Genomic DNA, 24,813 nt, shown 5'->3' on the forward strand with positions numbered 1-24,813 from the left:
TCAGCCTTTCCTAACAACTCCGTGCATTTCACCAGTGATCTGCCCTCCGTAGGTGTCTAAGATTTCTCTACTAAGTCCTAGGGCTCTTTAGGGTTTTGAAAGATATCCTGTGGCCACTTGCATCAGAATCACCTCGGCTACTTCTAAAAACAAACATTTCAGGCTCTTAGATATTCTGATCTGTACTCCCCTCACTCACATCCTCCTCTTTAACCCTCAATTTGTATCCCAGAGTCAAGAGTCTCTCGTGTTTTGTCTCCCTCTCTGATTTCTTCCCATTCAGTTTTCTCTCCCTTCCCTATGATCCTCTGCCCTCTTTCTTATATTTCACATATGAGTGAAACCATATGATACTTGTCTTTCTCTGACTGACTTTATTTCATTTAACGTAATACCCTCCAGTTCCATCCATGTCGATGCAAATGGTAGGTATTCATCCTTTCTGATAGCTGGGTAATAATCCCTTGTATATTTAAACCACATCTTTATTCGTTCATTTGTTGATGGACATCTCGGCTCTTTTCACAGTCTGGCTATTGTGGATATTGCTGCTATGAATATTGGGGTGCAGATGCCCCTTTTTTTCATTATGTCTGTTTCTTTGAGGTAAATATCCAGTAATACAATTGCTGGGTCGTAGGGTAGCTCTAGTTTTAATTTCTTGAGGAACCTCCATACTGTTTTCCAGAGTGGCTGCACCAGCTTGTATTCCCACCAACAGTGTAGGAGAGTTTCCTTTTCTCCACATCCTCACCAACATTTGTTGTTTCCTGTTTTGTTAATTTTTGCCATTCTATCTGATACAGGTGGTATCTCATTGTGGCTTTCATTTGTATTTCCCTGATGACCAGTGACATGGAACATTTATTCATGTGTCTGTTGCCCGTTTGTATGTCTTCTTTGGTGAAGTGTCTGTTCATGTCTTCTGCCCATTTCTTGACTGGATTATTATTTTTTGTGGAGGTGTTGAGCTTAATAAGTTCTTTATAGCTCTTGGATACCCACCCTTTATCTGATATGTCATTTGTAAATATCTTCTCCCAGGTTTCCTCTTAGTTTTGTTGACTCCTTCTCTTTTTGGCAGAAGCTTTTTATTTTGACAAAGTCTCACTAGTTCATAGGATGTGTCTTGCAAGTAGTTGTTGTGGTCAAGATCAAAGAGGTTAATACCTGAGTTCTCCTCTAGGATTTTAATGGATTTCTTACTCACATTTAAGTCCTTTTGAGTCCATTATTTTTTAATAAACTGAGGTGTCTATTAAAAGTTGAGGGACAAGGGCTGCCTGGTGGTGTAGTTGGTTAAGCGTCTGACTCTTGGTTTTTGCTCAGATCATGATTTCAGAGTCATGGGATCAAGCTCTGAGTCATGCTCTGCCTGGATTCTGCTTCAAACTCTCCCTTGATTCTGTTTTGATTCTACTTGAAACTCTCTCCCTCTCCTTCTGCCCCTCCCCAACACTTACATGCTTTTTCTCACTCTCAAATAAATAAATAAATATATTTTTTTTAAAGTGGAGGGGCCAGAAAATGTTATATATAGCTCTATAATATATGTTTCTTATAAATGTGCATATTTATATATGCAATAAATTTGAAGATGGTCAATAAAATGAATAGCTCTCCCTGCTTATATATTTGTCAGTTTAGAATTTATGGATTTACATTTTCATATTTTAAAGTACAGTGATTACTTGGCTCTAATTTTTTTCATGACACTTGCACATTATCATTACCCACCAGTGCAGGGGACAAACTTTAACTTTAGAAAAATAGAAGTTGATTCATTTACTGGTTGTTCATGAGCTCTGGTTATTTTATGCTTGAATTACTGAGTGTTTGGGTTTGTACATTCCAATTATAATGTGCATAATGTTTGCCTATGTCTTTACCTTGTCACTTCTTATTTAAATAGAGAAAAGTGTTGGGATAAAATATTTTTTAATTGATAAGCTAATTAAAGAACTTAAAGACAAAGGTCCTCTCTTTTTCTTTTCTTTTCTTTTTTTTTTAATTAAATTAATTTATTTATTTTCAGAAAAACAGTATTCATTATTTTTTCACCACACCCAGTGCTCCATGCAATCCATGCCCTCTATAATAACCACCACCTGGTACCCCAACCTCCCTCCCCCCCACCACTTCAAACCCCTCAGTTGTTTTTCAGAGTCCATAGTCTCTCATGATTCACCTCCCCTTCCAATTTACCCCAACTCCCTTCTCCTCTCTAACACCCCTTGTCCTCCATGATATTTGTTATGCTCCACAAATAAGTGAAACCATATGATAGTTGACTCTCTCTGCTTGACTTATTTCACTCAGCATAATCTCTTCCAGTCCGGTCCATGTTACTACAAAAGTTGGGTATTCATCCTTTCTGATGGAGGCATAATACTCCATAGTGTATATGGACCACATCTTCCTTATCCATTCATCCCTGCAACTGCACTCCTGGGTATTTACCCCAAAGATACAGATGTCGTGAAAAGAAGGGCCATCTGTACCCCAATGTTTATAGCAGCAATGGCCACGGTTGCCAAACTATGGAAAGAACCAAGATGCCCTTCAAAGGTCCTCTCTTAATCAAAATCTAACATACATATAATTCTATTAATTAAGCAATACTGACTTTCAAACTCTAATATCCTGAAAAAGATGAGATGCTCTTAACCAAGGTGGTCATTCATAGTCAGAAAATAACCTGTGTGTCACCACTAGACTTATAAACTATGGGATAGTTAAGAACAAAAATAAGTACAAGGAGCCTCTGGGTGGCTCAGTTGGTTAAGCATTTAGCTCTTAATCTCAGCTCAGATCTTGATCTCAGAGTCTTGAGTTCAATCCCTGTACTTGGATCCATGCTGGACATGGAGCCTACTTCAAACAAACAAACAAACACACACAGAATCATAATCATCACCAAACATGGAGTCTGTAAGTGTGGTTTTCTCAAAAACAGAGACAGACCCAAAACTATGGGTTGTCCATAACAATATCTTTTTGGTTATTGGTTTTTATGATGCCATTCCTATATTCAGTTTGTGAGAATATAGAAACTTACTCAGTAAATAAGTGACATTATGCTATCGATTTCATACACAAATCTGGGTTACTAAGTTGTAGTGGCTGAAAGGAATGGAATGGACTGAAAACTTTGTCTCATAATGACAATGAAAAGGATTCTTAAGAAAAACATAGCCATTTTGGAAGATTCCACTAAATTTTATGCAGCCAATTGAAAAGAGCAAATACACCAGGAGATAATTTGGTATTTCAGAGAGGCTTATACAAGAAGCCATAATGATAGAACATTTTTCTATCGTATTTAGTTGAGACAATGAAACTCTATCTTAGCTTTGTGTTTAGTTTAAAAGGGGGAAAAAAAGCATAATAATGGAAGGAGCCTTAAAAGAGAAGTCTTAAGAGGTAAATTCAAGTGTCAGGTTTGTTACTGTTTCCCTCAGCCAGTCACTAAGACTTGAAGTCCTTTATTCTCTTAATTTGCAGATGGACACAAAAGCATCTACTTTACCTATACCATAAGTTGATGTAAGGCTCAAATAGGCAATAGACAGATAAATAAATAAAAATGTTTAAAAAAAAATAGACAGAAAAGATATTGGAAAATGTTATCATCCGAGACAGAGCAATAAGGGACAGATGGTGGTTACAGGAAAAGGTTTAAGTCCAATTCTGCCATATACTCACTGTGTATCCTTGGGCAATTCACTGAATCCCTTTCACCCTCAATTTCTTTCTCCACTAAATAAGGGAGCTGAATTATGGTGTTCGCAAAAATCTGTGAACTTATACTGGAAAAATTAATAAGAAAACTCCCAAATATGCTTTTGTTTCCTACAAAAGCAACACATACTGATTAGGTTTTGTGAGTAATTTTAGCCTCTTACCAATAAAAGAAGTCATTATTTATTTATTTATTTATTTTGGCATGAGGAGGCTTACATCCCTTATGGAATGAGATGTGGTTTTAATTTATTAGCTACATATCAAAACGTTCTAAATGTAGTAAAGTGGCAATCATGAAGAATTATGAGAATCATTACATGTCATGAAATGTGAGCTTAAAATTAACATTAGAAAAAGATCTGCCCTTGAAATAAAGAAAAACAGAGTCTGCTATATTACTCACAGCCCACGTTAAAATCCACACATCCTGTACAAACAAAAGATTAGAACCAAACAAGGAGGAATAGCTGCCTTTAACTCACTCAGTTACCCTTTTAATTACTTGTTCTTCTGTAATTCTAAACTTGGATCTTGTTTGTGTACACAACTAAACATAGAACAGATAATAGGCAAGGCAACATAAGCTTTCGTTGTTAAGTTCTCTGAGAACAGGAATTTTTATCTGTCTTACTGACTGATGTATACCAAATACTTCAAACAGTGACTGGTATATAATAGGTATTGAGTAATTATGTCTTGAAAGGATGAACTTGCTTCCATTTTCTGCCTTGAATAGCTAAGCTACACTCTTTAGAACTTTAATTGACTTTTCTTTGTATCATTAACTTGCTTCTATAAAGAGAGGTAAACCAGAAGAATTTAACCACAGCTAGTCCTAGCAAAAGAGGCTGTGGGCTACTGTAAATGACCAATACAAATGTCTGAAATCTGACACCTTAAAATAATCTGAGTTAGCAGTAATGTTTGCTTCGGTGTAAAAAATAGGACAAACACAAAAGCTAAAGAGCTACTCTTTTCATGCTACTAAAGAGAATACTTCAAACAACGTAAGAAAAAAAATCTACATACAGTTCATAAAATGGGATTAAAAACATAAAAAGAGCTATTAATAAATATGACTCTTGTGTTTCCTTCTTTTAAAACTCAAAACAGTGTGGTCTGCCTCATGCCCACATCAAAGGAACCCAACAAACAGAGAATAAGAGAGATGAAGGCTCAGTTCAATATCTCTCTCCTAGTGCCTAAGCACATTTTACAAAAATGTTCTTTGAACCAACAACAAACTTAGAAAACCAGAAACAGAACAGGAAGATAAACCCACAAGAGAAAACAACCATGACATCACCACACCCCCTTCAGTTTTCTCCAAAACTTTTTTCTTACCAGATGAACACAGAAACTCAAAGAGCTCTATTTTTAAAGCATGAGTCTTGATTGTGGCACAAAAAGATCAATGGGCAATCTCTTGGCTTCAGAAAAACATAAGCCTATAGCGCGAAGTGTGTAAGCTTAGAAAACAGCATGTCTGATAGAGGAAGCATCAAAATGAAAGGATGAATGAACCAGTGAGCAAATGAATAAACGTCTCTAAGAGAAACCCTTAGAGTAATTCACAAAGGAGTGACAATGTATAAATTAGCTCATCAATTCTCAATATTCTTCTCATATAAAACTATATAGCTATACATCTATAGAATTATGTAACTATATATAAATACAAATATATTTAGTATACTTAGCATATATATATATAGAAAAATGCTAGCCAGGTGAAGTTTGGGAGAATTGTGAGGAAAAGTGGAGGTGAGCCATAGGATTACCTACCGCACTCTAATGCAGAAAGAAGATTCTATTTTATTTTATTTTATTTTTTAAAAGATTTTGTTTTTATTTATTATTTGACAGAGAGAGACACATCAAGAGTGGGAACACAAGCAGGGTGAGTGAGAGAGGAAGCAGCAGGCTTCCCACCAAGCAGGGAGCCTGATGCGGGGCTTGATACCAGGACCCCGAGGTCATGACCTAAGCCAAAGACAGATACTTAACAACTAGCCACTCAGAAGCCTGTGGAAAAAATATTTTAAATGAAATTTTGCTCTGTGTTATCAATGACACTGCCTAGCAGTTTCTTAAGAATATGTAATAAGGATTTAAATCACTTTTCAATTATTTCTAGCTGTCATTTATCCATTTGTTTTACAAATATATATTGATAGAGGCAGTTTCTTGACTCTGCATTTACACTGGCAGCCTCGGTAAAGACAGATCTTGCAGCAGAAGGAAGAAAGTCCAGCTTTGTATAGGTTACAGCAACAACAACAATAACAAAACAGATCCACAACAAGGATGCCCACTCTCACCACTCTTGTTCAACATAGTATTAAAAGTCCTAGCAACAGCAATCAGACAACAAAGAGAAATAAAAGGTATCCAAATTGGCAATGAAGGAGTCAAACTCTTTCTCTTCGCAGATGACATGATTCTTTATATGGAAAACCCAAAAGACTCCACCCCCAAACTACTAGAACTCATAGAGCAATTCAGTAACGTAACAGGATACAAAGTCAATGTACAGAAATCAGTGGCTTTCTTTTACACTAACAATAAAATACAGAAAGGGAAATTAGAGAATTGATTCCATTTACTATAGCACCAAGAACCATAAGATACCTGGGAATAAACCTAACCAAAGAGGTAAAGGATCTGTACTCGAAGAAATACAGAAAACTCATGAAAGAAACTGAAGAAGACACAAAAAGATGAAAGACGATTCCATGATCTTGGATCGGAAGAATGAACATTGTTAAAATGTCCAGAAGTTCCAATACAGCAACTTGTTCTACTCTTTGAGAACAACAACCATTCGATTAGCTGTTTTGGCAGGGCCTTACTACCACTACAGAAGCCTTACTACCACTACAGAAGCCTTACTACTATGGATGATGTAAATGTAATTATCATATGATCTCCCTGATATGAGGAATTTGAGAGGCAAAGTGGGGGCTTGGGGGGGTAGGGAAGGAAAAAATGGAATAAGATGGGATCAGGAGGGAGACAAACCATAAGAGACTCTTAATCTCATAAAACAAATTGAGGGTTACTGGAGAGATGGGGGTATGGAGAAGGTGGTTGGGTTATGGACATTGGGGAGGGTATGTGATATGGTGAGTGCTGATGACTCACAGACCTGTACCCCTGGGGCAAATAATACATTATATGTTAATAAAAACAATTAATAAAATATTACATTAAAAAAAAAGAAAAAGTATTCAGAGCTGCAGTCAGTCAACAGATGAACTTGAATTCAACTGTTCAAACTGAAGACTGCCTGTTCACTAGGCAACTTTTTCCCATAGCTAGTTGTGATGCTGTTTAATTCCCTTCTAAAGGTTAAAGTAAAGCATTACCAGGCCTCATGAATTTCTCATGAGTTGTGATTAAGTGCAACCAAATTCTGAGCGCTGTTAGAAAAACGTCTTCAACCTAAATGAACCGGCATCAAAACTGCCAACAATAATAACCCAAGGCTACTTCCACTACGAATTTGGTCTTTGCTTTAAAAAAAAAAAATACCATGATATTTCCCTAGATAATGACCCATGTAAAGCGTTCTCCTTGATTAACAATGGCATTTGTCTTACAGCCCGGGCCAAGAATGGAAGCCTGTGGCTTCCTGAAGCCAGTGCAACAGCAAGAGATCTCTTCTAAAAACAAAACACAGTCAGCTCATTCTTCAAGCCCTTCCAAGGGAAACTAGACGATGAGCATGTTGATGTCTTTTAAAAACAATCTACTAAATGTTTTTAGATCGTGTGCCCTGATTACTGGCTGACCTATATATTTTTGGCAATGCTCGTGTCCTAGAGGGCCTGACAATTTGACAAGGAGTTTAGACAGATTTTGAAAATGCCAAGATAAGCAGACTAATTTCCTTAAAAAAAAAAAAAAAGTATTTTCTTCTGATCTTTGAAATGTTAAAGGAGCCACATCAATGGATTATTTTGAGCAAGGAAAATTCTGCCTTATTGAGACTGCCATTGCAAACAACTAATCCCCCAGTCACACACATCAGATGCAAGCACACCTTCCAAGCAAGAAGCAATGACTCTCCACCTCCTGGGGTTGGGTGAGAAGCCAAACTAACGTGGTAGATAAGATTTGCCATGTAAATTAGTGATTGTTGTGAGCGAATATGGTTGTTGCAGAGGGTATTGTGAAGATCCAATAAAGACAATGTACAGAAAATGTCTATTATAACATCAGACATTATCCTCATCACAACAGAAATGCATTCTACCCCGAAGCTTTAATAAGAAATAAAATGTCAAAGAGATATCCGCACTCCCAGGTTCACAACAGCCAAACTGTAAAAATAATTTAGCTGTCCATCAACAGATGAATGGATAAAGAAAATATGGTATATACATACAGTGGAATAGTATTTGGCCTTAAAACAGAAGGAAATCCTCCAAAATGCAACAGTATGGAAGAACCTGGAGGATATTATGTTAAGTGAAAGAAGCCAGTAACAGAAGCACGAATACATTATTCCACCTACATAAGGTCTCCAAGAGTCAAAATCATAAAATCAAAGAGCAGAATGGTGGTTGCAAGAGGCTTGCTGCAGGGGGATTTGGGAAGTGGCTAATCAATGAACATGAAGTTTCAGTTAAGCAAGATGAGTAAGCTCTAGAGATTGGCTGTACATTGTACCTGTTGACAACAATAACACATCGTATACTTACAAATTTGTTAAGACGTCAGAGCTCATGTTAAGTGCTCTTACTACAATAAAGTAAAATGTAATTAAATTTTTTTTAAAAAAAAGAGAAATGCAAAAAAAAAAAAATGGGGGGGGTTGTTTAATTTTTTTTTTTTTTTTTGCAGCATCATTTTGGGACCAGAACATCTCCAATATCTCGAAAGTATTAAAATGTAGTGTCATATACTTGAAATTTTAGATTTTCCTGTAATCAACTATTTCAAACATTACTTTGCTAACAAATGAATAAGAAGGGGATGATAACTTCCTAAATTATGATTATTTCTAAAAGACTCAGTTTATCCACTGGACTTTTTTGGTGGATACGCAATTACTGTATTAGAGAATTAAAAGGACTTTAGGTATCTTGCTAAAAACAAGGAAGTGAAGATCCAAAGAAACTAGGGAATGCCAGACCGGGTACAAGAAAGGGATCTACTTTGGATTTCCACATAACGCTCTCTGCACTAAATTATCTGTTAATACACCGAAATCAAGGGAATCACCCTTAGATGGCAAGATCATACAAACGAAGTGAATGAACATTTGCAAAATAAATGCTATCAGTCAGCTGTTTCTCATAATTTACTGCCTCTAATCCTCACAAAACCTTACAATGCAGGGACTGATAACACTACTTTTAAGGTTAAAAAGACTGAGGTCAATAAAGATTATAAGACCAGTAGGAAACAAGACTCGAACTCAGATCCAGGTCTCATGTAATCACAAAGCCTTGGAGCTTTACAAACTACCTTACTGCCTTCCAGAAGGTGAATAAGTCTCATAACATCCCTGCTAATAAAAAAATCACTTTTGCCAATTCTCTGGCTGTAAAGTGGAAGCTGTTGATTTCAGAGGAAAACTGGTCGGAGAACACACACCTGTAGTGGAGTCGATGGTAAAAAGGGACGACAGGTCTCCGGGAATGAGCTCATAAGCCACCGTTCCAAATATCCCGGAATCCCTGTCAGTGGCAAGAACATTGAGGATCTCGGTGCCTGGCTGAGTCTGGCTGCTAATACTCGTCATGTAGGTTGATGGGTTAAAGACAGGTTCATTATCATTCACATCCTCCATTTCCACACGAACAAAAGCTTGGGCACTTAGTCCACCCTGTTGGATAAATGAGAATTACAAATTAATTTTTCCTAAAAACTGAGATGGCAAAATAATGACAAAGATCCTAGAAGAGAATTTTTAAAACAACAAAAAGACATAGATAGATAGATAGATAGATAATCATTTTACTTTTAACCTTGAGATACGAGTTCACGTGCAATAGCATGTAAGTGTACTTCAGCACTGATTCTTTTTTAGTAAGATTTTATTTATTTATTTATTTGACAGGGAGGGAGAGAGAGAGAGAGTGAGAAAGAGAGAGTGAGAGCATAAGCAGGGGTAGCTGCGGGCAGAGGGAGGAGCAGGCTCCCCACTGAGCAGAGGGCCCAACGTGGGATTTGATCCCAAGACCCTGGGATCATGACCTAAGCCAAAGGCAGACACTTAACCAATTGAGCCACCAGGTGCCCTGTACAATGCTGATTCTTAAATATGAAGTATTTTTTAAGTTTTAAATACTTAATACTTGAATATTTTTAAGTGGTTTTAAGTGGTAACTTAAAACTCCTATGAAGCAATAATTTCACACTACAGGCCAAAGATATTCAAGGCAAATTTTCCTGTTGTCCAAAGAGAAAAAAAGAAACTTTTATCCCTAGGATAATTTTTAACTGCTAAAGAGGGACAGTAAGAAAATTTTGGAGGAAGATGTAATGTAGAAAATGTTGTCAGTGAAAGCCTTACTTACAGAGTAAAGACTGACCTATGTTAGGGAACTGGACTTCAGTAATCTGGAGGAAAAGTATAACAGATAGAGGAAAGAACAAGTGCAAAGGCCCTGAGGCAGGAGTACAGTGTAGATCCCAAGCCTGTCAGGAATAGCAAGAAAGCCAGTGGGGTGATGTTGGGATGGCAGGGGCAGGTCATGGAGGGCTCTATGGGCCTATGAAAACCCTATTGGAGTATTTTGAGTAGAGGAGTGGCTTGAATTGACTTAGATTTTCACTGTCACTCTAGCGACACAGTTCAAAATTAACTGGAGGGGAACAAGGCTGGAAGGAGGGAAACCAGTTAGATGGCTATTGGAATCATCAAGTCTGGAGTGGATGGTGGTGGTGAAGGTACTTATCCTACTATCTGGGGCCAGATTTGTTATGGAATTCTGAATTAGTCAAGTTTTAGAAAGATAATACAGGGCATAAAGTAGTAGTAGTAGTAGTAGTAGTAGTAGTAGTAGTAGTAGTAGTTGGTAGTAATAGTGAGAAGTAGATCCCACCCTGTTTACTCTGTGTTGCCTCCAATTAAAAGTCAGGAGAAGGGGAGAAAATATAATAGAAGAAAATAATCTTCTGTAATTTTTACTTTTCTAAAGTAAAACATGTGTTCCTACTTTAAAGCACCATTTTCCATTTCTGTCTGGTATATTTAGATACTTTGATCTTTGATAAAAATCCTTGGTAAGTCACAACAGCCTGGACTTTCTCACTCACTTCTCTCTGTCTCTCTCTTTCTCTCCCTCCCACCTTCCCTCTCCCTCCCCTACAGTTCAGGGATGCACTGAGCAAAGAGGAAAGAGGAAAAAGGAAGGAGGATTCTGGAGAAGAAATGTTTGGCAGGAAGCAAAGAGAAGCCATCCTAAGAAGCACATGCTTCAGGTGAGGGAGGGCAGAAAGAGTATCATTTGGGATAAGGTTAACAACAAACCCGGAAATAGCTCTCACACATTTCCAAGTACCCTAGACACTGGGGACTAAAAAACACTGGGGAAATACACCTTCAAAAGTAGAGTGGTTTTCCATGTCCTGAGTTGAATAAAGCACCAAGACCATGTCTGTTAGCATCTAAAACTGGAGAAATGGGGGCAGGCTGCAACCAAGGTGAAAGCAAGGAAGGGTCCTTTCCCACACACTCCCACCCGTACCCCCACCCACGTGCTTAGAAGGCAGCCCGTGTCTGCAGCAGCCCTGGATGGCCCACAGGTCACAGTGGAGGGCAGCAAAGAGGGGCTGCAGGCTGATGGTCAATAGAGTCCTGCAGGGCACCTGACGGAGACCCCGCTGATTCTCCAACCTTCCTGCCTTCTGCCTTCTGTTTTACTTGATCCTTCCTTTCCCTTTCCTTTATATTTCTCCTTGGGTTCCAGAAGTTACTTCAGTTTGAGGAAGGGATGAGAAAGTGGGGAAGGTGTTAAGAAAGGAGTATTGCTCCAGCTTAGGATCTTTAAAAACAAAAATGTTAATTCTTAGGCTGTACACGAAGATCCTCAATCGGGCAATGCTGTCAAAAACAAGTAAAATGTTCAATGAACAAAGGAAAAATCTTGTTTTCATAGAATAGTGAATCTTTCTGCAGAGAAATTACTATAGATCGATCTCAGGTTTCCAGTTGTAGGAATTCGATTGCCATAGTTGAATTCATTAGTGGGGGTGCTTTTTTTCTCATAATAACCATTTGTGAATGTGTGTTAAGCGTATTTTGTGGATTTTCTCCTTCAATTGTTTCAATACACTTTTTAAGACATTTATAGTTTCTCTCATTTCTCAGATAAGAAAAGCAAAGAAACTAAGTGACTTGTTCAAGGTAAATGCGACTATAAATTACAGATCTGGAACGGGACCAGATATCCATCTGTTCGCAAAGTCCATGGTAACTTCTTTTAAATTAGACTTTTTAAAGTACGTCTATGGTATATATTCTACCTTTCATGAAAGTCTTGTTGAAACACTACGCTAAGGGCAATGCCAGCCATGACTCAGTCTTAGAGGAAAAAAGGAAGACTGAGTCCTGTTGACAAGGGACTTACAATCTATGCAGTTATGTGACAAACACTGTACAACTGGGTTTATGGCACCATGAAACAGTTTGGATTAAAACAACCTGTTTTAATCAAATATTATGATACTATGTGTCCTCTATTATTATTTCTTTTACATTTGGAATCTTATCAAATTGTATTGTATAATTCTCTTGTCATGCAAAACTATCATCATGGAACATTTAGTGTGGAGAGAAATGTCAATGCTGAAGGATTTCTTTAGATGGTTGCTCAACAAACACATATCTCTAGCTGATGGGCTGTTCCAAGAGTGTGGAGGAGCTTTTTGAAATGAGGAGATATGGACCCGACATTCAAGGCCCTAAATTTGGCTGCCATCTGGGAATCAAAGAGGACCTAGTATGGTTCCTTCCAATGAGGTTCACGGGCAGTCTTTGTTGTTAGTGTTTCAACCTCAGAGGGCTGGGAAAATATTGGAAATGTTAGTTTGAAGAGTCATAAACAGATATTTGAAGAAACTAGAAGAGTTCAGGATCTAGTCCAGTTTCCAGTGGACAAGAAAGCCTCAAAGACAGTGAAGGGAAATAGCATCTTACCACTTAAGGTATAGCCAATCAAATCATTTCCTAGCTTTGCTTCTGCTTCTTCTCTATAAAAGTCTTCCCCCAGTTCTTGACAATGAAGTGCTGTTAACCACTTCTGATTTAGTGTGGCCAGATTCAAATAGATTTGGCTCAAAAAAAAAAAAAAAAACCTCTTAAAAAAAGACTTCCAAACAATTATTTCAGGTGAAAATGAAATCCTAGAAAATGTAGTAGCATTTAAACAGATTCTCTGCCATGGGTACATACACTAGTGGGTGAGTCCAGGGAGAGGCTAGGCAAGGTCTAGAGAAAAGTCCGTAGAGTCAGATTCAGGAAACCTGACTAATGTGAGGCAGGCTAACTTCATTCTGTACACCATGGGATTCTATCAGTAAAAAAGGTGGCAGGTACACCCTCCATATTTATTTATTTTGCATTTACTGCATTAATGCATTATGTCTATCTATTAAAACATTACAAAAATGAAGTTTAAAAGGATAAAATTGAAAGTTCTGCTTTCTTTCCAAATCCTTAAATTAAGGACACTATTTCTTTCCTTAATGAAGGGGCATGATCAAATCTAAGTGTAAGAAAGAGATACTGGAGGTAGCAGTTAAAAGATGTGTCTTGGGGGTGCCTGGGTGGTGAGGTCAGTTGAGCATCTGATTCCTGATTTTGGCTCAGGTTGTGATTTCAGGGTCATGGGATCGAGCCCCATGTCCAGTTCTGTGCTCAGTGTGCAGTCCACTTGAGATTTTCTCTCTCTCTTCTTCTGCCTTCCCCTTCCTATTCATGCATATGCGCGTGCTCTCTCTCTCTCTCAAAATAAATTAATTAATCCTTAAAAAAAAGTATCATAAAAATGAATAAATAAAGGGGTTCCTTAGTCAAAAAGTTGGGGAAATGCTGAAATAACCAAGTCAAATGAGTTCTGTGTCTCAGGACCCAGAGCCTTCCCTATGCTCATTTTTAGAGGGGGTAGATTCTGAGGTGTTCCCCATTCTTATTTAACCACAGAACCCTCTTTGGAAGGAACAGGAAACAAGTATCTCACAGAACACAGGGTGGAGAAAGCTAATCTCAACTAATTTTTCTTCATTTCCATTATAGTGTTCACCTCCGAATTCTCTGTAACTAATCCTCTGTCCACCTGCCTCAAGACTATCCTGATAATGCAGCCTCTGAGACATGTTCAGTCAGAAGCACCAAGCTAAGCTGCTTCCATATGCCTGGCCCTCAGAATTTGTGTGACAGTGAATGTTTGTTATTTCAAGCTGTTAAGTTTGGAACAGGTAATACACCCCATAAATTCTATCCATGAATATTTCTTAACTTTGTCTTATTCTTTCTCTTTCTATCAACAAGTCATGGTTGATTTTGACATAACTTTAATCACTTAATTTTTAAATTATAGTATATATATATATATATATATATATATAGAGAGAGAGAGAGAGAGAGAGAGAGAGAAAGAAGAGTCTGTCACTATAATTTTAAAGATGAAGTAATTAGAGTCATCTAGGCGGCTCAGTCTGTTAAGCATCTGACTCTTGATTTCAGCTCAGGTCCTGACCACATAGGTCCTGGGATAGAGCCCTTTGTAAGGCTTTATAATCACTGGGGAGTCTGCTTGAGAGTCTCTCTTCCTCTCCCTCTGCCTCTCCCACTTGTGCTCTCTCTAAAATTAATAAATCAAACTTTAAAGTTTAAATGATTAAAACTAAAAAGAGAATGGGAATCACCTCAGAATGGAGGTGGGAGGGGTAGGGGATGAGTGAAATAGCTGATGGAGATTAAGGGAGGGTACTTGTGATGTGAGCACTGCGTGTTGTATAGAGTTGTTGAATCACTATATTGTACACCTGAAACTAATATTACACTGAATGTTAACTAATTGGAATTTAAATAAAAAGCTTCAAAAAACACTATAGTAAGAGACTCAACCAAACTACCTGAATTCCATTCCCCTCAAGGCATGCTGTGGAAATTGGGAGTAGTTTGGGAAAGGACCGAGCTTGCATATGATATTGGAGGCTGGTTGTCTACGGCAATCAACAGATCAGAAAAAATTTCTGCCTTTATTTCGATTTCTACTTTGGCCATTGTCTGCTACCCATTCTCTCTGTTCGTGTCTTCTATGGCTCTTTAACTGTAGAGTATTAATATCTGTTCTTCATATCACCTCACTCTTGTGGGCTGCAGTTCTCTTTGTCCTTGCATTTTATCCTAGAGTTCATAAATGAGGGAGCAAAGGGGAAGGGAAATGAGGGTCCAATTTGTTAAGGAAAACAAAATAGAACAAAACAGTAAGCTGTGGAATCACTAAAGAGAGCAACATCCAAAGAATCATTTCAAGTTCACTGAGAAGGTAACTAAAATGGACATACAGAATGCCAGGATGTGGAACAAAAGAAATCATGTTCATAAAAGCGGATTTATTGGAGAGGTTAGACAGGAAGAATGGGTCAAAGAAAGACTGCAAAGTGAGAGAAGGAGAGACAACTATTTTTAAGCAGGTTTTGTGTCAAAGAAAAGGAATAAAATGGTTTTCTAAAAAGGTACATCAAATTTAAAAAGAGATTTTTTAAAAGCTAAAAACTGTTCCTGTTCTTTGTAAGCTTATTGGAGACATTCAATAGAATTTCAGGTATTGGTGATGCAGGAAACAGAGAAAATGCTTGCAAAAGTGATGCCCTTAGGAAGGCTGCAATGGGTGGGACCCGAAACATTAGAGATATTTGCTTTTGAGGCCAACAGACATCTCTAACAAGGTAATAGGAAAGAAAGCAAAGAATGTGAGCTGAGAGTAGGTAGGAAGGTCAGGACTTCTCCCTCAAGCAGTTATGTGGACAAAAGGCAGAGGTGGGTTTAGACAGTGCTGGGTTTTGATCTGGAGAGTTCTATGGAATGAGGGAACCAAAGGGATTTTGCAACTGAATGACTTTTTTTTTTCAATTTATTTATTTTCAGAAAAACATTATTCATTATTTTTTCACCACACCCAGTGCTCCATGCAAGCCGTGCCCTCTATAATACCCACCACCTGGTACCCCAACCTCCCACCCCCCCACCACTTCAAACCACTCAGATTGTTTTTCAGAGTCCATAGTCTCTCATGGTTCACCTCCCCTTCCAATTTACGCAAATTCCCTACTCCTCTCTAACGCCCCTTGTCCTCCATGCTATTTGTTATGCTCCACAAATAAGTGAAACCATATGATAATTGACTCTCTCTGCTTGACTGATTTCACTCAGCATAATCTCTTCCAGTCCCATCCATATTGCTACAAAAGTTGGGTATTCATCCTTTCTGATGGAGGCATAATACTCCATAGTGTATATGGACCACATCTTCCTTATCCATTCATCCGTTGAAGGGCATCTTGGTTCTTTCCATAGTTTGGCGACCGTGGCCATTGCTGCTATAAACATTGGGGTACAGATGGCCCTTCTTTTCACGACATCTGTGTCTTTGGGGTAAATACCCAGGAGTGCAATTGCAGGGTCATAGGGAAGCTCTATTTTTAATTTCTTGAGGAATCTCCACACTGTTCTCCAAAGAGGCTGCACCAACTTGCATTCCCACCAACAGTGTAAGAGGGTTCCCCTTTCTCCACATCCTCTCCAACACATGTTGTTTCCTGTTTTGTTAATTTTGGCCATTCTAACTGGTGTAAGGTGATATCTCAGTGTGGTTTTAATTTGAATCTCCCTGAGGGCTAATGATGATGAGCATTTTTTCATGTGTCTGATAGCCATTTGTATGTCTTGATTGGAGAAGTGTCTGTTCATATCTTCTGCCCATTTTTTGATGTGTTTGTCTGTTTCGTGTGGGTTGAGTTTGAGGAGTTCATTATAGATCCTGGATATCAACCTTTTGTCTGTACTGTCATTTGCAAATATCTTCTCCCATTCCGTGGGTTGCCTCTTTGTTTTGTTGACTGTTTCCTTTGCTGTGCAGAAGCTTTTGATTTTGATGAAGTCCCAGAAGTTTATTTTTGCTTTTGTTTCCTTTGCCTTTGGAGACATATCTTGAAAGAAGTTGCTGTGGCTGATATCAAAGAGATTACTGCCTATGTTCTCCTCTAAGATTCTGATGGATTCCTGTCTCACATTGAGGTCTTTTAACAACTGAATGACTTTTATGATGGGTCCATAAACTAGAGATCTTAACCTGGGAGAAGAACTACCTACTAGAAGAGAGAGACTACAGTAAGTGAGACAGAAAGACAAGAATGTTTATCAGACGGGGCACCTGGGTGGCTTGGTCTATTAAGCGTCTGCCTTCGGCTCAGATAATGATCTCAGGGTCTTGGGATGGAGTCCAATGTCACTGAGAAGGGAGTCTGTTTTTCCCTCTCCCTCTGCTTCTCCCCACCCCGCCATCCTCTCTCAAAAGAATAACTCTTTTTTTTTTTTTTAAAGAATGCTTATCAGAGTACAGCATGCTTGAGATCAAGATTTCAGAGGTGGTATAATTACAGATGATGAGCATTGGAAGTGAGAAAGTCAAGGAAGTGAGAGGCTCAGAATGTTTAATGGCTCAATAAATACAGTGGCAGAGAGGAAGTCTGTAAGGTGTAGAGATCCTAACTGACAAGGAGTCTTAAAATATGGCAGCAGCAAGAAAGCATGTCCATGGTATAGTCCGACAAGATAAACTTCAAAAGTGAATTGGTTTTCGACCAAGAAAGGCATAGAAATGATTTGGATGTGGCAATGGGCAATTAATTAGGTGGGCACCCACCCCAACAGCTCCCTTCCCGTTTGTGGTTAGTGGAATATGGGCTTTTCTGTGAAAGGCTGGAGAGGAATCAAGGAATCAGTATCCTGTGGGGTGGGTGTTTTCATCAGGGCAAGACCATAAAGGAGTAGTCAGAGACGAGGTTGAGTTTACGAAGGAGTTGGCTGAGTGACAGCCCATGAGTTCCAGAGGGCATGGTAGAATAGTTTGGGAGGGTCTACAGGTTGGTTAGGAGACTGAATCAAATCAAAGTATGAACAGAACAGGATGGGGATGAGCATATGGGTAACAGCAGATAGCTAGGAGGCTTAAACTTCTAGTGATAAGAATGAGGTAGAGTGGTATTTAATACATTTACTGATTAATCCTGGTAGTATATTTTTTAAAATGGTAGGCAATCCATTTGAACTACATAGTTCAGACAATCTAGCTAGAAAACAGGAGAAACTGGGAGCAGCTTATTCCTGAAACTGGGGTGAGGAGGGCTGGTAATCAGTAAAATATAAGATAGGACAAAAGCAACTGAATACTGGAAAGGGAGATAACATAATCTAGTAAAATTAAAATGCATGCACCCTAAGTTTCAGTTGTGCAGGATGAGTAAGCTCTAGAGGTCTAAAGTACAGCTGTGGTGATTATAGCTAATATTACTGTATTACATGAAATTTGCTGAAACTAGATCTTAAGGGTTCTCACCACTTACTATGTAAAGTGATGGATATGCTAATTATCTTGACTGTGGTAATCACTTCATAGTGTGTGCATATATCAAAACATGACTTTGGTGTACCTGGGTGGCCCAGTCTGTTAATCATCTGACTTGGTTTCAGCTCAGGCTATGATCTCAGGGTCATGAGATCGAGCCCCAAGTCATGCTCTATGCTCAGTGGGGAGTCTACTTAAGATTATCTCTCTCCTCCCTCTTCCCCTTTCCCCTGTGCTGTCTCTCTCGAATAAATAATAAATCTTTCTGAAGAAACATGATAATTGTACACCTTAATGTATACAATTTTTATTTATCAATTAAACTTCAATAAAGGCAGGGGAAAGATGAGTGTGAGCTTTTACTGGACAAGTTTGCTTCTAGAGATCTATTTGCATTACACCCAACTGTGCAACACAACTTCCATAGCCAAGTTTTATCATGAATATATATAGCAGTGAAGGACTAACTCAATTTACTTTCTATATTGCTAGTCTGACACAATCCTCCCCTAAGCCTGGAGTGGTGATATAGAGTTGAAATAACTTATCTCAGACATCTATTTCAGCTCCTGAATTTGGATGTCACAAAAAATAGAGATACAATGTTAATAAATACATACCAAAAAGAGGGTCATTTGGCAAAAACGAGTGGGAAAGGAAAATAAGGAATTAGAGATAAGGATGGAATAATTAGATTATAGCACTTTACTGTGAAAAACCACTTGCTTTCCAATGTGATCCAATTATTTGTTTCCATTATGCAATTTTATAGCATTCTCATGGTTTCTATCTATGAGATACACAGCAGCAGCAGTACCAGGAAAAATAGATTATTTCAGAACACTAGAATATCAGTAGAATAGGAGAGGTGATTACATTAAAAAATATTGACAGTCATCACAAGGATAAATAGAGCAGCAGCAAAGAAGCCCAGAACATCTAGGTATTTTATAAGAGAAAAATTTTCTATTGACAGATAGCAATCTCTTAGTGACCACCAGCAAATGGGTTCCCAGCAGTTTTCTTCCAAAGAGCTTACAGTATCAAGGGAAAGACCATAGATTATGAGGGGAATTATGTAAAGTTAAAGGTCTTCTGTCAAGACTCATTTCATTGTTTTAAATAAATTCATTATGTCCTTCAATCTAACATCTTGAACCTAAAATATCTTGTCTGAGTTCATTTATTCTTCAAATCCAAGCTAGATGGTTATCTGCATTGTTATCAGCCTTTTTGATTGAGGACATATGTGGCTAGTACACACTGCACAGAATAATTATGACACACTCAGGTTTCGCCCTGTAGAAATGCACAGCTCATCACAGAAGGAATGTGTAAAGACCATGCAGGCAACAGAATAAATAGTGCACACTGGATAGTACACGTAGACACACATGCTCACACATGCTCACACAAGCACATACGTTGCCTGCTCTTGCATATTCTGAAGCAAACAGAGGAAAGTTGGAGACAATTTTAAGCTCAAACATAGTGAATAGTGAACTGTTAAATATTTACAATGTAGAGGAAGGAGGACACATTTTCTAGTTTGTCTTTAAAAATGCATCACCAGAACTGCCCCCATGAGGGTCCAATTCTAATCAGGTTGCACAAGCAGCTCCCTCTTTGGGGCTCCCTGTGTGGCTTCAGACCCACATGATGGACAAGAAAGAGAAAAGGCCACTAAGATGGAGAAGAAAATGTCCAAGAACTGGGGAAGGAGGAGACCCTGAAGCTCTAATAGCCTACCTCCAGATGTGTCTGAAAACACTCAGGTTGTAGAAATGCACATACCCTACCTTCACCAACACTGAATGTGTTTTTCTCTGATCATCCTGAGGAAGATGAATTGACCATATTCCCTACACAGATCTTTGGGTCCTTCATTTGGCAACCAAGGCCAGGGACCAAAACGAATCAATAAGGGACCCTTCAAGTCGGAGTGGGTATCAGATGGTAGCCTGGAAGACACAGTTAATTCTTTTTGGTGTTTTCCATGAGGGTACAAGGAATCACATCTCTCAGTATGACAGGCATGACTTTAACCTGGACACATTCACGTGGAGCAAGCTATGCCATGAGGAAGAGGGCCCATACCCAAATTGGGCTGCCAAATTTCTGTCATCTCACAGGAGAGCATAATCATCTATGGAGGCTATTGGAAACAGTCAACAAATGTGGACAAACACACCCTGCATTCCAATATGCTCCACTAAAGTCTGAGAACAGAAAAAAAGGTGAAAGAGTGTAGACTCAGATTATTCCTAGGGGAATATAGCTCACTCCTAGATCTAGCATATTGGTAGCTGTGGCCTGAATCAATATACAACTTTTGGGGGTGTTTATAGTAAGGAAAAAGAAGAGAGTCTGGAAGTTGACTTCTTTGATGACAGAGAGCCTCTGGCTTGCAGAACAGCTAACGGGACTGGGTCAGAAAAGAAAAAACAGAGGCAAAACAAAAAACAAAAAATCCAAAAAACTCAAAACTTGCAGCCTGAAAGTGATAATAAGCTCATGTAAGGAAGCCAGCACCCAGGAATCCCTGGATGTAGTCAGAAAGGTGGTCACAGAGGATGGGACAATGATTAGCACTGAACAAATGCTCTCTGTCTCAGGCAGCAGGAAGGAGGAAAATGGTTCTGATGAAGCCAGTAGCCTTCTGACAGAGCCAAGTGCCTATACCTATGCCATGCTGACCAGGAAGTGTGAGCTGCTCTATGGTTTAGGGGGAATGTTTGAAACAAGGGACTGCCAGTTTATCCTGAATGATTTCTACTATTTTGATTACCCACAGGATGAAAAAAAAAAAAATGGCAGACTTGAATACAGGTGGATTCACAAGCTCAAGACTGCCCAAAGGAGATAAACTTGGAAGAGGACAGGGATGAGATAGAAGATGCAGTGAGAAGAGATGAAGAGGAGGAGGAGGAGGATGCCAGAGACGAAAGTGGGGAGGAACAGGAAGAGGAAGAGCACTCGCTGGTGGACCCTGACTGCAAGTCTGAGCACCACTGGCCCAGGACCGACCAGTGGTGTGTGACGCCTGAACGGGACCACACAGGGCCTGACACAAAGACAACAAAGTGCTGACAGCCCAGGCCATGACAGAACCTGTCTTTGATGATTTCAGATGCTATGCGGGGACAAAAGTTAAACTGAATAGTGAATTCTCTCAGTATCACTGGGTGCTATTTCCAATACGCTGAGTAAAACAAGGTAGAGGCAAAGATATTCTTTGCCAGAGCCTCAAGCGTACAAGAGTTCTTCCTCCCTCTAAGAGGAGACTCTGTGCTAGGCAATGTATTAGCCATGTCTTCTGTTTTCCGTGTTCTAATGCTTTGACACTGGGCTTTGCTGGTCCTAGAAGATTGCCCAGGTTCCAGTGGGCTTGCTTTTTAAATGCAAACCAACCAATCTGGAGCCCAGAACCCACCCACATCCTTTCCTATGCTTTCACCACTCTATGCCACTATTCACCTGCCCTGCCCTAATCACCCAAAGGTCAAGCACCAGGACAGCTAGAGACTGCCTCTATGCCCCAGAGCTTGTTGAAAGTACTCAAACTAGCCAATCTTAAGTCTGTCTGTTCTGTCTTTCCCATTCCTTCCCTTGGAAACCAAAATAAAGGCCCCTGCCCATGGTTTTCCCTCTCTGTCTCTCTGACTCCTCACCCACTCCAGTGCTTCCCATTGTGCACACACCCATCCCTACACCACAGTGTGACATACACCGCCCTCCCCACCCCAACCCCATCCTGGAATCTGTGAGTATAGCAAACTGTTTTTTTTCAATGGCAGCCACTTTCTTGCCCTTCCCTAAATAAGGATGAAACCAGTATCAAACTACTCAGGGTTCAGAGCAGTTCCAGTCTGTGCCAAGGCCTGCTTGAACAATAGGGTGAGATCTTGAATATGAAGTACCCACAGGGAAGTTGCTTCTGTTCAAATGAAACTGAAATATGTTGTGCTTTGTTAGAGGGTTTTTCTTCTACAACACGAGTTTTTAAACAGAAGAAGGTTATGACTCCCATGCATTGTCTTAGTCCATTACGGCTGCTCTAACGAAGTACCATAGACTGGGTGGCTTACAAACAATGGAGATTTATTTCTCACAGTTCTGGAGGCTAGAAGTCCAAGATCAGGTAGCAAGCAGCACAGCCAAGTTCTGGTGAAGGCTGGGAGCCTGCCAACTTCTCCTGGTGACCTCAACTGGCAGAAAAGGCTAAGGGGCTCCCTGAGGCCTCTTACAAGAATGTTAATCCCATTCATGAGGACTCCACCCTCATGACCTAATCACCTTCCAAAGGCCCCCACCTCCTAATATCATCACTTTGGGTATTAGGTTTTCAACATATGAATGGAGGGGGGTTGCGATATAACTATTCAGACCATTACAGTCAGCAACCTAGAGATCATCTCATGATTTCTTAAAAATTAGCAAAAAGCTACCCATAGTCTGTTTATAAACACTTTCTTGGTTATCTTTTCAAATAAAGTATCTTTTGGCTGGGAAATAAAAAACGGATCCCTTTGTTCAGTCTGGTAGGGTTGTGGAGAGATGGCATGGTTAAAGATGAACATTGCAACAGAGTCTGGTAAGATGAGTGAAAAGGAAAGCATTCTTCTTAATTTCTGTAGAGTAAGTTCAATATGAAAACAGACAAAAGCAAGGAGGTTTAAATTAAATATCTGAGTTGACTTTTTTTATTCCACTGCCAATAATCCTAATTAATTGCACTGCTTTGGGGGATAAAAAATTTCCGGCATTAAATGATTTTACTTCTATTAAGATAATTTCTTTATACACTTTTACAAGATCATCTGAAACCAACTAATTAGAGACAGATGCTCAACTGCTGCAGAATTGGATTTAAACTGGTTATTCACTTCTACAATGGACTTTTATGATTATCTCAAGATCTATGAAGAACATATTTCTGGGGGGCATCTGGGTGGCTTGGTGGGTTAAGTGTCTGACTCTTGATTTTGGCTCAGGTTGTGATCTCAGGTTCATAGAATCAAGCTTCCCATTGGGCTCCATGCTGAGTGTGAAGCCTGCATAAGATTCTCTCTCTCTCTCTCTCTCTCTCCCTCTGCCACTCTCCCTAGTTTGCTTGTGTGTATGTGCATGCACACACACACACACTCTCTCTCTCTCTCTAAAAAAAAAAAAAAAAAAAAAGGAAAATATATTTCTGAAGTCTTGCGTTAATGTTTGTGTGTGTATAGATTGAGCTTTAAATAATCATGTAGATTTGAATTAACCTAAATTCCTCTATTTATTCCTCTTTTTGTTTCCTACATCTTTTCTTACAAAGAAGCAAGAATTCCTAAAACCACATGGTCAGGGGTTGATAGAAATCTATTCAGATCATGTTAGTTTTACAAAATATAAATGACCTCATTTTCATGGTAGTTTCTACATGCTTACATGTGGTAAATATATTTAGATTCATTTTCCCCACCAACTCGTGTCTTAAGTAGGTGGATCTGCCTATTACTTTCAGAAGAGAAAGTACATCAGAGAGGTGTTAGCAGTACCCAACAAAGGAGTAGTAAGCAGATAAAAACAGAAACAAGGAAAGTCTCCAAAATAAACAAAAAAAGAAAAATTCAGAATAGTGTGTCTATAGTAGGTTATCTGTCCTGTAACAGAAAGAAAATTGAACAAGCTGTTTCTGAAATGTACTTGGAAATGTAAATGGAATAGCCAGGAATAGCCAAGGCAGTCTTGAAAATGAAGGACAAAGCTGAAAGATTATACAATATCATGACCTACTATAGAGCTTAAACAATTAAGAGAGGCTGGCACTAGTACAGTGGTAGACAAACAGTCAAAAATAGGGTGTCCAGAAATGGATGTACACATACATCAGCACATGATTTATAACAAAAGCAGTGATGAGAGAATAGTCATCTTGGAATCTGTCGGGGACCGCCTCCGGCCGGGAAAGTCCCCGCCATTACAAGATGGCGCTTGGCTCACTGCCAGCAAAATATGCTGCAAGTAAACACCGAACTTTCTGGTGAAGCCCACCTGAAGGAGGACATAGTCATTGGCTGTTTCAAATTTAATCAGTATAATAACAGGACTCTCATTGGCTCTCCCCATTGTTTGGCCCCTTATTGGTCACCCTGACACATATAAGCTAAGAAAGTTGTCGAAATAAGGAGACGAAGCATTAACACCATGCCAGGCTGGTTGTGGTTCTTGCGGGCCGAGGGCGACAAATGGTGCCGAGACCCGGGAATAGTTAAAGAGTAAGTAAACCTTGCAAGGAGAAAAACCGCAGGTAAGCGGTGAAGGAACCACAATTAAAGTGGTGGCAATCTTGTACAAGACCACAATAAGAAGCGGGCGGCCATAGAGCCGGGATTTTCTTAAGGGAATACGATTAAAGTGGTGGGAATCTTGTACAAGACCGCAATAAGAAGCGGGCAGCCATAGAGCTGGGATTTTCTTCCGCGGTAAAGCGGGG

The 24,813-nt window shown here is 39.2% G+C and overlaps 1 protein-coding gene across 1 annotated transcript in view; it reads right to left on the bottom strand.

Moving 5' to 3' along the window:
• Window positions 1-24,813, bottom strand: part of DCHS2 (dachsous cadherin-related 2) — a 261,399-nt gene that overhangs the window by 97,325 nt on the left and 139,261 nt on the right. Inside the window, exon 3 of the mRNA XM_044224647.1 lies at window positions 9,349-9,580. Within this exon, the coding sequence (XP_044080582.1) occupies window positions 9,349-9,580 (232 nt within the window). The remainder of the gene's footprint in view (window positions 1-9,348; window positions 9,581-24,813) is intronic.

The sequence above is a fragment of the Neovison vison genome, chromosome 11 (assembly GCF_020171115.1).
Source record: "Neovison vison isolate M4711 chromosome 11, ASM_NN_V1, whole genome shotgun sequence".
NCBI lineage: Eukaryota > Metazoa > Chordata > Mammalia > Carnivora > Mustelidae > Neogale > Neogale vison.